At 43.1% G+C, this 15,866-nt stretch overlaps 1 protein-coding gene across 1 annotated transcript in view; it reads left to right on the forward strand.

Annotated features, from left to right (window-relative positions):
• SRMS (src-related kinase lacking C-terminal regulatory tyrosine and N-terminal myristylation sites) overlaps positions 1-15,866 on the forward strand; it is a 68,651-nt gene that overhangs the window by 30,034 nt on the left and 22,751 nt on the right. The window contains exon 2 of the mRNA XM_070748776.1: positions 11,021-11,142. Within this exon, the coding sequence (XP_070604877.1) occupies positions 11,021-11,142 (122 nt within the window). The remainder of the gene's footprint in view (positions 1-11,020; positions 11,143-15,866) is intronic.

Raw genomic sequence — 15,866 nt, forward strand, 5'->3', positions numbered from 1 at the left:
GACGTCTGTCCCCAGAATTTTTCAGCCAGCATGACCACTGAGAAGAATTAAAGTCCTTCACCTACGTAAAAAATAATAATTTAGACACGCATACAGACTGGGAGGAACCTCAGCAGTCGTGACTGTGAAAGAGATCTTGGAGTCTTGGTGGATAACCAACTCAATATGAGCCAGCGAAGTGCAGCAGCGGCTTAAAAAGCCAACACAATCTTAAGCTGCATCAACAGGGGGATTCACTTCAAGACCAGAGATACCACTCTATAAAGCCCTGGTCAGACCACACCTGGAGTATTGCATTCAGTTCTGGTCACCACACTTCAAAAGAGATATAGAAGCTCTGGAAAAGGTACAGAAAAGAGCAACCAAAATGATAAGGGGACTAGAAACCAAGACATATGAAGAGAGTTTGCTGGAACCGGGCATGGATACTCTAGTGCAGTGGTTCTCAATCTTTCTAATGCCACGGCCCCTTAATAAAGTTCCTCATGTTGTGGTGACCTCCAACCATAAGTCTAGCACCAATTCTCCCAACAGAGCTTTATTCTGATTGGCAGGAAGGTCAGAGGGACACCCCCATTGTAAACGCCTGATTGGTCAGATTGTAAAATCTGTGACTTTTAATTAAGGTTTTGTAATTTGGATTTTATATTTGACTTCTTTGTATCGTTTTTGTAATTTACACTGTTGTAAGCTGCCCTGAGTCCTTCCTGACTGGGCAGCATAGGAGTCAATGAATGAATGAATGAATGAATGAATGAATGAATGAATGAATGAATGAATGAATGAATGAATGAATGAATGAATGAATGAATGAATGTATGAATGATGCTTTGTACACTTCCATTCGTACATGAAATCTTTATTCCAGTGTCTTCTAGCAGGAACTAACCATCTTCAAATTCAATTCTTCAAAAGAATTGCTGTCTGCAGCGTTTCCCGAGCATTCCCTCCACCCTTTTAAATGTTCCCCTTACCCCACCCCACACCGCCAGCTGCCTCTGACATCATCCAGCCAAGACCACATTAACATGATAGTCTGTCTGGCATGCCTGACGGCCAGCTGATTGATGTCAGTAGCTAGGCGACATTGAAGACAGCCTCTATGCAACTGGGAATCTACATCTCCACCCCATGCCCAATTCAGAGGTGCCACAGGGGTCTGTCCTCTCTCCCCTACTATTTATCATTTACACAAAGCTGCTGGGTGAGATCGCCTGACGGCATGGGGTGAGGTATCATCAGTATGCTGATGATACCTGTTCTGTCGAGGTCTCTGGTAGAATCCTCCCAAAAATTCACAGATACAAATTTCAGACACACACACGTTTGAAAATTCAAAACAATGTTCTTCATACCGAAAATCCAAATAAACTAAGTCCTCTTTTTGTATAGCAAAGAGTACTCGTCTCCAAACAAACTGGTAATTGGTACAAGTCCCTTATCACTTCTGAGATACTTAGCTTGCAGCTGTGAGGCAATTCACAGTCCTTCTTCTTTCACTAAGTGAAACACACTTTGCTCTGGTTTAGTTTCAAAGCGGGGGAAAATCAGCACACAAAGGTCGAAGTCAGCAAGGCAGTCACGAAACACAATGATCAGATAATCCTCCACAATGGCCAAACCCACACACTGCTCTTTATAGCAGCCTCACTAATTACCCCAGTCCCACCCAACCACAGGTGGCCTCATTTTCTTTGATAATAATCTCTCAGTTGTTGCTGCCTATGCATCGCACCCCGCATGCGTGGCTGTATCATTAACTCTGGTTCTGAATCCAAGGAGGAGCTAGAGAATTGATCTCCTTCTGAGCTGTCTGCCACACTCTCCTCCTCCCTGTCACTCATGTCTTCTTGGTCAGAGGAGCCTTCATCAGAAGATTCCACCAGAAGCAAAGCAGGCCTGCGGCATGTGGATGTCTCTCCCACATCCACAGTCCTTGGGGCAGGAGCTGGGCCAGAGCTAACCACAACAATACCCAGTTATACATCTCCACCCCCTGTCAATTCAGTGAAGCAGTGGATGTGATATGCCAGTGCCTGGAAGCTGTAAGGGTCTGAATGGGAGCCAACAGGCTCATGCTCAACCCAGACAAGACCGAGTGACTCTGGGCATTTCCTCCCAAGGACCAGTCCATCTGTCCCATCTGGGGGGAGGGACTTTGACCCCTTCAGACAAAGTCCGCAACTTGGGAGTCCTCCTGGATCCACAGCTGGGCCTTGACCACCCTGTCTCAGCTGTGGCCAGGGGGACCTTTGCCCGGGGTGACCTGGTATACCAATTTATTTATTTATTTTATTTTTATTTATTCATTTGTCCAATACACAAATACATAGGAAGAGAATAGACATGAAGTAAAATATATAAAAATAAATGTAAAAATAGAGGAGAAGATATATGAAAGGAAGAAAATATATATGATATATGAGATAAAGGAAAGACAATTAGACAGGGGACGAAAGGCACACTGGTGCACTTATGTACGCCCCTTACTGGCCTCTTAGGAACCTGGAGAGGTCAATCGTGGATAGTCTAAGGGAGAAATGTTGGGGGTTAGGGGTTGACACTATTGAGTCCGGTAATGAGTTCCACGCTTCGACAACTCGATTGTTAAAGTCATATTATTTTACAGTCAAGTTTGGAGCAGTTAGTATTAAGTTTGAATCTGTTGCGTGCTCTTGTGTTGTTGCGTTTGAAGCTGAAGTAGTCATTGACCGGTAGGACGTTGCAGCATATGATCTTGTGGGCAATACTTAAATCGTGTTTTAGGCGCCGTAGTTCTAGGCTTTCTAGACCCAGGATTGTTCGTCTGTTTTCATAGGATATTCTGTTTCTAGTGGAGGAGTGAAGGGCCTTTCTGGTAAAATATCTTTGGACGTTTTCAAGGGTGTTAATGTCTGAGATGTGGTATGGGTTCCAGACAGATGAGCTGTAATCAAGGATGAGTCTGGCAAAGGTTTTGTAGGCTCTTGTGATTAGTGTGAGATTGCCTTAGCAGAAGCTACGTAGGATCAGGTTAACAACTCTAGAAGCCTTTTTTTGCGCCCCTATTTGGACCAGGAGGCTCTGCACACAGTCACTCCGGCCCTCATCACCTCCCATCTTGATTGTTGCAATGTGCTCTACATGGAGCTACCCTTGAAGAGTGTTTGGAGATTGCCGAAAGTCCAGAATGCAGCTGCACGAACTGTCATGGGTGTATCTCAGTACACCCATACAACACCAATGCTCCTCGTGCTGCACTGGCGACCGATTAAGTCTCCGGTGACAAATGAGGACCCAGATTGTTGGGGGCAATAGGCTTACTCTCTGTAAACCGCTTAGAGAGGGCTGTAAAGTCTAAATGCTAAATGCTACCTTCACTTCTGGGAAAAAGCTTTTGCCATTTTCTGTTGATGGATCCGATGGAAGAAGATCAAAGAGGTGTGTGAATCACTTGGTCCGGACATACCTTCATTATTTCAGGGAATCCATGGTGCAACCTTTACTCCAGGGAGGAGTCCGTTCCCACGAGCTTTAGTCCCTCCAACATGCAAAAAAGATTTTAGAACATTTCAACGATTGGATTTTTATGGGTCGGAAGCCAAGAAGAACAAGAGGCAGACCAAATAGGAGGTGGCAATTTATTCATGGCATCGGACCAGAATATCTCCGAGACCGCCTCCTGCCGCACGAATCCCAGTGACCGATTAGGTCCCACAGAGTGGGCCTTCTCCGGGTCCCGTCAACTAAACAATGTCGGTTGGCGGGCCCCAGGGGAAGAGCCTTCTCTGTGGCGGCCCCGGCCCTCTGGAACCAACTCCCCCCGGAGATTAGAACTGCCCCTACTCTCCCTGCCTTCCGTAAAGCTCTTAAAACCCACCTTTGTTGTCAGGCATGGGGGAACTGAAACACCTCCCCCGGCCACGTACAATTTATGTATGGTATGTTTGTGTGTGTGCTTGTTAATATAGTGGGGTTCTTTTTAAAACTATTTTAAATACTTAAATTTATTGAATTTATTTGGATTTGTACGATTGTTTATATTTTTTGTTGTGAGCCGCCCCGAGTTCGCAGAGAGGGGCGGCATACAAATCTAAATAATAAAATAAATAAATAAATAAATAAATAAATAAATAAATAAATAAATATCAAAGCCAAAGATTTTTTTATTTATTTTATTTTATTGTTAGAGTTGGAAGGGACCATGCGGGTCATCAAGTCCAACCCCCTGCCTAAGCAGGAACCCTATAGCATCCCAGCCAAATGGCAGGCCAATTTCCTCTTAAAAAATGTCCAGAGTATTGGAGTTCACAATGTCCGCTGGTAGGTTGTTCCACTGGTTGATCGTTCTGACCGTCAGGAAGTTCTTCTTTATTTCCAGGTTGAATCTCTCCTTGGTCAGCTTCCCACCGTTGTTCCTCATCCGGCCCTCCGGTGCCCTGGAGAATAAAGTGATCCCCTCCTCTCTGTGGCAACCCCTCGTATACTTGTAGACTGCTATCATGTCCGCTCTGGCCCTCCTTTTCTCTAGGCTATCCATGCCCAGTTCCCGCAGTCTCTCTTCGTAAGTCTTGGTTTCTAGACCCCTGATCATTTTGGTTGCTCTTTTCTGCACCTTCTCCAGAGTTTCAATGTCTTTTTTGAAGTGTGGTGACCAGAACTGAACACAGTACTCCAGGTGTGGTCGGACCAGGGCGTAGTAGAGTGATATTAAGACTTCCCTGGTCTTGGAGTATATTCCCCTGTTGATGCAGCTTAGGATTGTGTTGGCTTTTTTGGCTGCTGCTGCACATTGTTGGCTCATGTTTAGTCGATTATCCATGTTTAGCAGATTGTCCCAAACGTGCTTTTTGGTGTCTCCGTATAAGTCTGTTCATTTCCCCACCATCCAGTCAAGGGCAGAAACATAGAAGCATAGAAGATTGACTGCAGAAAAAGACCTCATGATCCATCTAGTCTGCCCTCATACTACTAGATATTTTTAAAATATTAGATTTGTTTATTGTATACTGTTTTATTGTTGTGAGCCGCCCCGAGTCTGCGGAAAGGGGCGGCATGCAAATCTAATAAATAAATAAAATAAAATAATAAATAAATTTCCAGTATTTAAGAAGCTCCTTGGATGAAAAGCAAAATGTCTTCAAAGAAAAACCAAGAAAGTCCAGTTGCCTCTTGAAGAAAGCACCTTTGGGACAACCATGACCTGGTTCAGGGATAGGCAAAGTTGGCTCTTCTATTACATGTGGACTTCAACTTCCAGAATTCCTGAGCTAGCATGATTGGCTCAGGAATTCTGGGAGTTGAAGTCCGCAAGTCCCAGAAGTGGCAAGTTTGCCTACTCCTGACATGGATGATTGAGAATCTCCATAGACACAAAGCAGGAGATTGCATAAAGGTTACATACCGAATTACAGAATAGCAGAGTGGTAAGGTACTTTGGAGGTCATCTAGTCCAACCCCCTGCTCAAGCAAACCTGTAACATTTCAGACAAATGACTGTCCACTCTCTTCTTGAAAACCTCCCGCGACTTCTTCAGGCTAACTGTTCCATTGATGGATTTTTTCTGGCTGTTGGGAAAATTTTCCTTCGTTCTAGGTTGCTTCTCTCCTTGATTAGTTTCCATCCGTTGCTTCTTGTTCTGCCTTCCAGTGCTTTGGAGAACTCCTCCCACGTTTGGGGGGCAATATTGGAAGACTCCTGTCATGTCACTGGTCTCTGCCCTGCATGCATGATGTGCATACGTGAGATGCGCATGCCTACATGGGCTGGGGTGCATGTGGGCATGAAGCGTGCAGGCAGGGGGGTGGGAGAGCATGGGGATAGTGTGCGTATGTACAAGACCCAGGGGGCATGTGGGGAGTTGTTCATGCATGTGTGGGGCAGGAGGTCACAGGGGGCCCATGCACACATGTGCAGGGATGGGGCGCATGCAGGGAGGTCCCACGTCTATGCGCAGGGGTCACAGGTCGGGTGCGCGTGCATTGAGTTATGGGTGCGCACTCGTGTCCAATTGCACTTGGCCAATAAATAATTCTATTCTTTTCTCCATTCCATTCCATTCCATTCCATTCTATTCTATTCTAATATCTATTCTATTCCATTCCATATTCTATTCTATTCTAATATCTATTCTATTCCATTCCATTCTATTCTATTCTATTCTAATATCTATTCTATTCTAATATCTATTCTATTCTATTCTATAGTCATGCCTGCCATCTTGACCTATTCTATTCTAATATCTATTCTATTCTCTATTCTATTCTCTATTCTATTCTATTCTCTATTCTATTCTATTATTTATTCTATTCTATAGTCATGCCTGCCATCTTGACCTATTCTATTCTAATATCTATTCTATTCTATTCTATTGTATTCTAATATCTATTCTATTCTATAGTCACGCCTGCCATCTTGACCTATTCTATTCTAATATCTATTCTATTCTATTCTATTCTCTATTCTATTCTATTCTATTCTCTATTCTATTCTATTATCTATTCTATTCTATTCTATTATCTATTCTATTCCATTCTATTCTATTCTATTATCTATTCTATTCCATTCTATTCCATTCTATTCTATTCTAATATCTATTCTATTCTCTTCTCTATTCTATTCTATTATCTATTCTATTCTATTCTATTATCTATTCCATTCCATTCTATTCTATTCTATTCTAATATCTATTCTATTCTAATATCTATTCTATTCTAATATCTATTCTATTCTATTCTATAGTCATGCCTGCCATCTTGACCTATTCTATTCTAATATCTATTCTATTCTATTCTATTCTCTATTCTATTCTATTCTCTATTCTATTCTATTCTATTATCTATTCTATTCTATAGTCATGCCTGCCATCTTGACCTATTCTATAGTCATGCCTGCCATCTTGACCTATTCTATTCTAATATCTATTCTATTCTATTCTATTCTATTCTAATATCTATTCTATTCTATTATCTATTCTAATTCTATTCTATTATCTATTATGTATTCTATTCTATTCTATTCTATTATCTATTCTATTCTATAGTCACGCCTGCCATCTTGACCTTTGGGACCCTCTCTATGGACAGAGCATGGGTTGTATACAGTGGTGGGTTCTAAAACCTTTTACTACCGGTTTGCATGTGCAGAAGTATCTCAGGCGGTGGGTGGAGTGTTCTAGGAAGGTGGGCAGAGCCTCCCGCCACCTTGCTACCGGTTCTAAGAACCAGGCCGAACCGGGAGCAACCCACTACTGGTTGTATAATGGCCTTGGTGTCTGGAAGGGATAAGAAAACCAATTGTGGGGCAATGTTGCTGGAAACAGGAATGGGAAATAACAGCAGCAGCAGCAGAAAGTCGGAAGAATGAAAATTCTGACCCCACTGAAAAGATTCTTTCTTTCCAGCACATGTCAAGACACCTTTACTTAACCGAAAGCTTTAAACAGGACTGATCCTGCAGGAAACTAAAACAAAAGAAAGGCTAATTACATTATTTCACTGAGGTTTGAAAATAAACATCTATGTTGGAGCTCTTTTTTTTCTTTTGATGGAGACTTGCTTAAATCTTTCCATGCCTGTAATTGCACATTGGACTCTGCCGTGTTGATTTTTTCTCCCCCTATTCGTTATAGGGGAAGATAGTGTTCATAGTGTCTTGTCATTTTAAACATAGAAACATAGAAGACTGACGGCAGAAAAAGACCTCATGGTCCATCTAGTCTGCCCTTATACTATTTCCTATATTTTATCTTATAATGGATATATGTTTATCCCAGGCATGTGTAAATTCAGTTACTGTGGATTTACCAACCACATCTGCTGGAAGTTTGTTCCAAGGATCTACTACTCTTTCAGTGAAATAATATTTCCTCACGTTGCTTTTGATCTTTCCCCTAACTAACCTCAGATTGTGCCCCCTTGTTCTTGTGTTCACTTTCCTATTAAAAACACTTCCCTCCTGAACCTTATTTAACCCTTTGACATATTTAAATGTTTCGATCATGTCCCCCCTTTTCCTTCTGTCCTCCAGACTATACAGATTGAGTTCACGAAGTCTTTCCTGATACGTTTTATGCTTAAGACCTTCCACCATTCTTGTAGCCCATCTTTGGACCCGTTCAATTTTGTTAATATATTTTTGTAGGTGAGGTCTCCAGAACTGAACACAGTACTGTATTCCAAATGTGGTCTCACCAGAACTCTATATAGCGGGATCATAATCTCCCTCTTCCTACTTGTTATACCTCTAGCTATGCAGCCAAGCATCCTACTTGCTTTTCCTACTGCCCGACCACACTGCTCACCCATTTTGAGATTGTCAGAAATCACTACCCCTAAATCCTTTTCTTCTGAAGTTTTTGCTAACACAGAACTGCCAATTCAATACTCAGATTGAGGATTCCTTTTCCCCAAGTGCATTATTTTACATTTGGAAACATTAAACTGCAGTTTCCATTGCTTTGACCATTTATCTAGTAAAGCTAAATCATTTACCATATTACAGACGCCTCCAGGAATATCAACCCTATTGCCCAGCTCCAGCCAGCTAATTTTTGGCTTTGGGGAAGGGTGTTAAGAACCTAAGAACCTAAGAAGAGCCCTGCTGAATCAGGCCAAAGCCCATTGAGTCCAGCATTCTGTGTCACACAGTGGCCCACCAATTGTCCTTGGGGATCTTGAGCAGAAAGAGAAGGCAAGACGCTCCCTTTCCCTTGACCCCCAACAAATGGTACTCAAAGGAACCCTGCCTGCCTCAACCAACACAGAGGCGGCAGCACTTGGACATCCATTTCAATAACCACTGATACACTTGTCATCCATGAATCTGTCTAATCCTGCCTTGAAGCTATCAAGGCTGACAGCTGTCACAATCTCTTCTGGAAGGGAATTCCATAAACCAACGACCCTCTGGGTGAAGAAATCTTTCCCTGTTTTGCCCAGGAGTGCAAAAAACTGTCCAACAGGCAAACCGGAAGTTCAGAAAAATGGATTTCCAGTTTGCCCGTTGTGCTGTTTTTCGTATTCTGGGGCTTTAGGTGGCTTCCCTGAAGGCTCCAGAGTGCGAAAAACAGCACCACGGGCAAACCGGAAGTCCTTTTTCCGAACTTCCAGTTTGCTCATTGGGTGGGGTTTTTTTCACCATCCCAGGCTTTAAGTCAGGCCTGTGCAGGGACGGGGAGGATTGTGCGTATGTGCAAGGGCGGGGCAGGGGGTGTACATCCATGTGGGGGAAGGGTGTACACATTAGCACACAAAGTCTTTTGGCACGCAAGTTTAAAAATTTTCACCATCACTGCCCTATACCATTTCTGACCATTTTGGTAGTCCAATCTCCCTTTGAAAGTCTCAAGGGTTGAAACTGTCACAACCTCCGCAAGCAAACTCTTCCACCGGTTGACCACTCTCACCATCAGAAAGTTCCTCCTTATTTATAAATACAGTGGTTCCTCTACTTAAGAACTTAATTCGTTCCGTGACCAGGTTCTTAAGTAGAAAGCTTTGTGAGTAGAAGCAATTTTTGCCATAGGAATCAATGTAAAAGCAAATAATGTGTGCAAACGCATTAGGAAAGAGATAAAAGCTCGGAATTTGGGTGGGAGGAGGAGGAGGAGGAAGAGAAGGAGGAGGAAGAGGAGAAGGAGGAAGAGGAGGAGGAGGACAGTCGCTGCCGAAGAAAGAAGGAAAGGTGAGGGGAATAAAAAAATCCAAAACTTTAAGGCTTAAAAAAAAAAGAAGGACTCTGAGGCGGCAAGGAGGAGCACGCACCTCCCATACACCTGGCGCGAGGCTGCCTCCCATACACTGTGCCAGAGAGAGAAACCCAGGGAGAATGGCAGGAAACTGGCCAGGCCTTCGTGCCGCTTTCAAATTTCCTGGGAAATTTTTCTGAGCTTGGGTTCTTAAGTAGAAAATGGTTCTTAAGAAGAGGCAAAAAAATCTTGAACACGTGGTTCTTATCTAGAAAAGTTCTTAAGTAGAGGTGTTTTTAAGTAGAGGTACCACTGCAAATAAATACATTTATTATATATTAAATTTCTTATTTATATACAGTGATACCTCGTCTTACAAACGCCTCATCATACAAACTTTTCGAGATACAAACCTGGGGTTTAAGATTTTTTTGCCTCTTCTTACAAACTATTTTCACCTTACAAACCCACCGCCACTGCTGGGATGCCCCGCCTCCGGACTTCCGTTGCCAATGAAGCACCCGTTTTTGCGCTGCTGGGATTCCCCTGATGCTCCCCTCCATGGGAAACCCCACCTCCGGACTTCCGTGTTTTTGTGATGCTGCAGAGGAATCCCAGCAGGGGAATCCCAGCAGTGCAAAAACGGGTGCTTTGCTGGCAACGGAAGTCCGAAGGTGGGGTTTCCCATGGAGGAGAACCTCAGGGGAATTCCCAGCAGCGCAAAAATGGGCGCTTTGGCTGGCAAAAGGGGTGAATTTTGGGCTTGCACACATTAATCGCTTTTCCCTTGATTCCTATGGGAAAAATTGTTTCATCTTACAAACTTTTCACCTTAAGAACTTCGTCCTGGAACCAATTAAGTTTGTAAGACAAGGTATCACTGTATATGAAACTACCATACTTTTTAAATGATAGTCATCCAATTAATCACAGTTAAAGTATGGAAATGTCTTTACAAAGTCTCAGGGAGATGGTATGAGCAGAACTGGTCTTTTCCTGAACTTGAAAATGTTCCGGATAAATTTCAGCGCATGACGTGCCAAAGTAGTGAATCACTGTTTTTGCAAGAGATTATGGAATTTCGTTGTTTATGTAAAAGGATAAGCATGCTGGAAACATCGTGTCTCAAACCTCACGGGCATGTTCCAGTGTACCAGCGCTGTATAAATATTTTGAAACAAAATTCAAACGGAACGATTAAAAGGAAACAAAAAAAATCTGGAACAACCGAAAACACTTCCTGGGTGCCCTGAAGATGACTCTGAACTGTTTTTCTTTCCTTATGACTTGTACTGAAGACAACTGAAAAGTTGGCTCGTGGTTTAACTGGCTCTTCTCTCTTTTCTTCTCAGTTGGTACATAAATGGAATCACAAGGAATAAAGCCAACCAGCTACTTCTCTCTCCCCCAAATCACCACGGCTCCTTCCTCATTCGGGACAGCGAGAGTAACAAGGGAGAATACTCTCTCTCAGGTAAACTGCACCTCATTCTTCATGACGCAGGTAGACCTCTTGTCACAGTCGACCTCCAAGTGTGAACCATTTTTAGGACGAATTGGTATTTAAGTCTTCCAAGTTGAACTGGATTCTTCCTGCTTAGCTCTTGACAGCCTAGATTTATTTATTTATTTATTTGTTTGTTTGTTTTATTTATTTTGTCCAATACACAATGACGGTTTTAGTGGGTATATTTTTATTTATTTATTTATTTATTCTTTGTCCAATATACAATACATATGAAAGAGAATAGACATTAAGTAATATATATATAAAGATAGAAAGTAAGAAAGAAGAGAAGTAGAAGGGAAGGAGAGAAAATATATGATATATGAGATAAGGAAAGACAATTGGACAGGGCACAATAGGCACATCAGTGCACTTATGTACGCCCCTTACTGGCCTCTTAGGAACCTGCAGAGGTCAATCGTGGAGAGTCTAAGGGAGAAATGTTGGGGGCTGGGGGCTGACACCACTGAGTCCGGCAATGAGTTCCACGCTTCGATAACTCGATTGTTAAAGTCATATTTTTTACAGTCAAGTTTGGAGTGGTTAATATTAATCTATATATCTATATACACATAGTAAAATATATGATGAAAGTTATAGAGGAGATATTCATGGTAAAATATATTCAAGAAATAATAGAAAAGAAGATATAGTAATAGAAGATATCAATGAAAGAATAGAAGAAGAGATATAGGAATAGAAGAAAGGTATAGGAGATATAGGAGAGCAATAGGACAGGGGATGGAAGGCACTCTAGTGCATTTGTACTCGCCCCTTACTGACCTCTTAGGAATCTGGATAGGTCAACCGTAGATAATCTAAGGGTAAAGTGTTGGGGGTTTGGGGATGACACTATGGAGTCCGGTAATGAGTTCCACGCTTCGACAACTAGGTTACTAAAGTCATATTTTTTACAGTCACGTTTGGAGCGGTTAATATTAAGTTTAAATCTGTTGTGTAATCTTGTATTGTTGTGTTTGAAGCTGAAGTAGTCGCTGACAGGCAGGACGTTGCAGCATATGATCTTGTGGGCAATACTTAGATCTTGTTTAAGGCGTCTTAGTTCTAAACTTTCTAGGCCCGGGATTGAAAGTCTAGTCTCGTAGGGTATTCTATTTCGAGTGGAGGAGTGAAGGGCTCTTCTAGTGATGTTCACATGGTCAACCGAGTGAAGATGGTGATTGTGATAGCATCATCAAGCCAATCCATGGTCCCCCAAAAATCAAGGTGGTGGGTCTGATAATACAATCAAAGACCTTTAACACATATAAAAACAGGTAGAGATTAGTGTTGGGTGAACCGAACCCGCACAATTTGGGTCCATACCGAATTTTGTGGTGTTCGGCATGCCGGACCTGAACCCGAATTTTTTTAAAAATTCCTGCTCCGGTTCGGCGTTTGTGCCAAACACCGCAAGAGCCACTGCCCGGCTGTCATCTGCTGAGAATAGAAGGAAGAGCTGGGCGCCGGTGGCGGCGGAGGAAGGCGAACACCGGGGAGCAGTTGGCCGGTTGGGAGGATGGGAGGGAGGCACAAAAGGAGCTGGGGAATCCCTCCAACAAAGAGATTCCGGGGGCGGAGCTTTGACGTAACGTATACCGGCAGGTTGCTAAGGACGCCAAGGTGATCACTTCCTGGATTCCATGGATCCCAGCTCCTTCAAGGGGAGGTTTTTTCACGTAAAAATAAACATTGTTATTTTTACAAAAAAGGACGCCGCAGCGGCGCTACAAGATTCAAAGTCCAGAGTGCTAACCATTATACTATAGAACCAGCGATGCTTCTGCCCTCTCTTCCAAGCAGTTAAAGGGAGGTCAGGAAGAAGTATATGTGGCGTCAAAGCTCCACCCCCGGAATTCCATTGTGGGGTTTCCCTGCTCCTTTTGCTTGCAGCGCCACAAGCAAAAGGAGGTTGGGAATGCCATGATGGGATTCCCCACTCTCCTCCCGGGCGGCGGCGTTTTGCAGTGTTTGAGCGAACCCGAACCCGAATTTTGCCCGAAGTTTCAAAAAATTTCGAGTTCGGGTTCGGTGTCACGAACGTCACGAAATTTGGTACGAACCCGAATTGTGCGAGTTCGGTTCGCCCAACACTAATTCTGAGTCTTCTTGCCCTTTGTCTTATACATCGGACGTACAGCGCAGTATATGTGGTGGTGGTGGGGGTTTTGCAGATGTTTCATTGCCAAACTAGGTAACATCATCAGTGCTAGAAGGGAGAGGAGGAGGAGGAGGAGGAGGGAAGAAAACTGTGGACCTTTGCTTCTTGATTGTTTTCTTGCAGATGTTTCATTACCCAACTGGGTAACACCATCAGTGCCAGAAAGGAGTAAAATTTGGTCTCTAGTTGGACAATGAGAACATCTGCAAAAAAACCCCAACCAAGCTCAGAGAGAAGCAAGGGCCCCACATCCGGGACTCACTGCTCACAGTCACTCATGCCCTCAGCACCTCAAGGCTCGACTACTGTAATGCTCTCTACATGGGGCTACCTTTGAAAAGTGTTCGGAAACTTCAGATCGTGCAGAATGCAGCTGCGAGAGCAGTCATGGGCTTTCCCAAATATGCCCATGTTACACCAACACTCCGCAGTCTGCATTGGTTGCTGATCAGTTTCCGGTCACAATTCAAAGTGTTGGTCATGACCTATAAAGCCCTTCATGGCATTGGACCAGAATATGTCCGGGAACGCCTTCTGCCGCACGAATCCCAGCGACCGATTAGGTCCCACAGAGTTGGCCTTCTCTGGGTCCCGTCAACAAAACAATGCCGTTTGACGGGGCCCAGGGGAAGAGCCTTCTCTGTGGTGGCCCCGACCCTCTGGAACCAACTCCACCCGGAGATTAGAATTGCCCCCACCCTCCTCGCCTTTCGTAAACTCCTTAAAACCCACTTCTGCCATCAGGCATGGGGGAATTGAGACATCTCCCCCGGCCCTATACAATTTAAATGTATGGTATGTTTGTGTGTAGGTTTGCTTTAATAATGGGGTTTTAATGTTTTTAAATTATTAGATTTGTCATGAATTGTTTTATTGTGGTTGTGAGCCGCCCCGAGTCTACGGAGAGGGGCAGCATACAAATCAAATCAAATCAAATCAATCAAATAAATAAATAAATAAATATAATAACAACAGCAACAACAACAACAACAACAACAACAATAATAATAATAATAATAATAATAATAATAATAATAATAATAATAATAATAATAATAATAATAAATTGTCTGGAGATTTCCGCCTTGTGCAGAAATGGATTTGCCTTATTGTGCTTGAAATAGGGGCAGAGGAGGGGCTATCTTTAGGGCTGGCTGGGATTTGGGGGTCCAACTCCTCTTTAAAAGTTTCCAAATGTATTTTGCACTGAGCAGGGGCAGTTAGATTAGATGGCCCTTGTGAAGCGAACCCCATTCTCCTTAATTGTCCACTGTATCAAACACTGTAAAATCAGTTTGTTTTCAGGGACAATCAGATTCTGGTAGATCTTGTAGGGCAGTTCGGCTACTCGTTTTTTTTTTGGCAGTTCCTGCTTTGCCTGGCTTCCCACTCGTATTTCCTATCAGCAGAAGCAGGTCTTCCAAGAAGAAGGGTGGCTTGGCAGCCTGGCGGCTCTCTTTCTCTCCTCCCTCCCATAGGAACCACTGGGATATTGTGTAGCCAGGCAAATAAACACCAGGTGAAATGAGGATGTAAGAGTGGAGGTGGAGGAGGCAGACTCAGGTCTCAGTTTTGCCTTTTGTTAGGTGGTGCTGGTTATTGCTTTGCTAAAGGATTTGGTCTGGATCAGTTACAGGCGGGGCAGCTATTTTCACTGCTCAGCGTTTCTGGTTAGCAAGAGCTAAGTGGATTGTGAATTGCAGCCTGGCAACTTTTGAGGGACTGGGGAGTGTACAAATGAAGTTGTTCTTGGAATGCAAACATTTGTGTTTTGCACAACAAAAGGCAACCTAGAGTGTGTTTATATTCCTTCCTTTCTTCTTTCCTTCTTTCCTCCCTTCCTTCCTTATCAAGATCTATCTATTCATCTTCCTGGGGGCGTCTGTAATATGGTAAATGATTTAGCTTTACTAGATAAATGGTCAAAGCAATGGAAACTGCAGTTTAATGTTTCCAAATGTAAAATAATGCACTTGGGGAAAAGGAATCCTCAATCTGAGTATTGTATTGGCAGTTCTGTGTTAGCAAAAACTACAGAAGAGAAGGATTTTGGGGTAGTGATTTCTGACAGTCTCAAAATGGGTGAGCAGTGTGGTCGGACGGTAGGAAAAGCAAGTAGGATGCTTGGCTGCATAGCTAGAGGTATAACAAGCAGGAAGAGGGAGATTGTGACCCCGCTATATAGAGCGCTGGTGAGACCACATTTGGAATACTGTGTTCAGTTCTGGAGACCTCACCTACAAAAAGATATTGACAAAATTGAACGGGTCCAAAGACGGGCTACAAGAATGGTGGAAGGTCTTAAGCATAAAACGTATCAGGAAAGATTTTATGGACTCAATCTGTATAGTCTGGAGGACAGAAGGAAAAGGGGGGACATGACCGAAACATTTAAATATGTCAAATGGTTAAATAAGGTTCAGGAGGGAAGTGTTTTTAATAGGAAAGTGAACACAAGAACAAGGGGACATAATCTGAAGTTAGTTGGGGAAAGATCAAAAGCAACATGAGAAAATATTATTTTAGTGAA

This window comes from Erythrolamprus reginae, chromosome 3 (genome assembly GCF_031021105.1).
Source record: "Erythrolamprus reginae isolate rEryReg1 chromosome 3, rEryReg1.hap1, whole genome shotgun sequence".
NCBI lineage: Eukaryota > Metazoa > Chordata > Lepidosauria > Squamata > Dipsadidae > Erythrolamprus > Erythrolamprus reginae.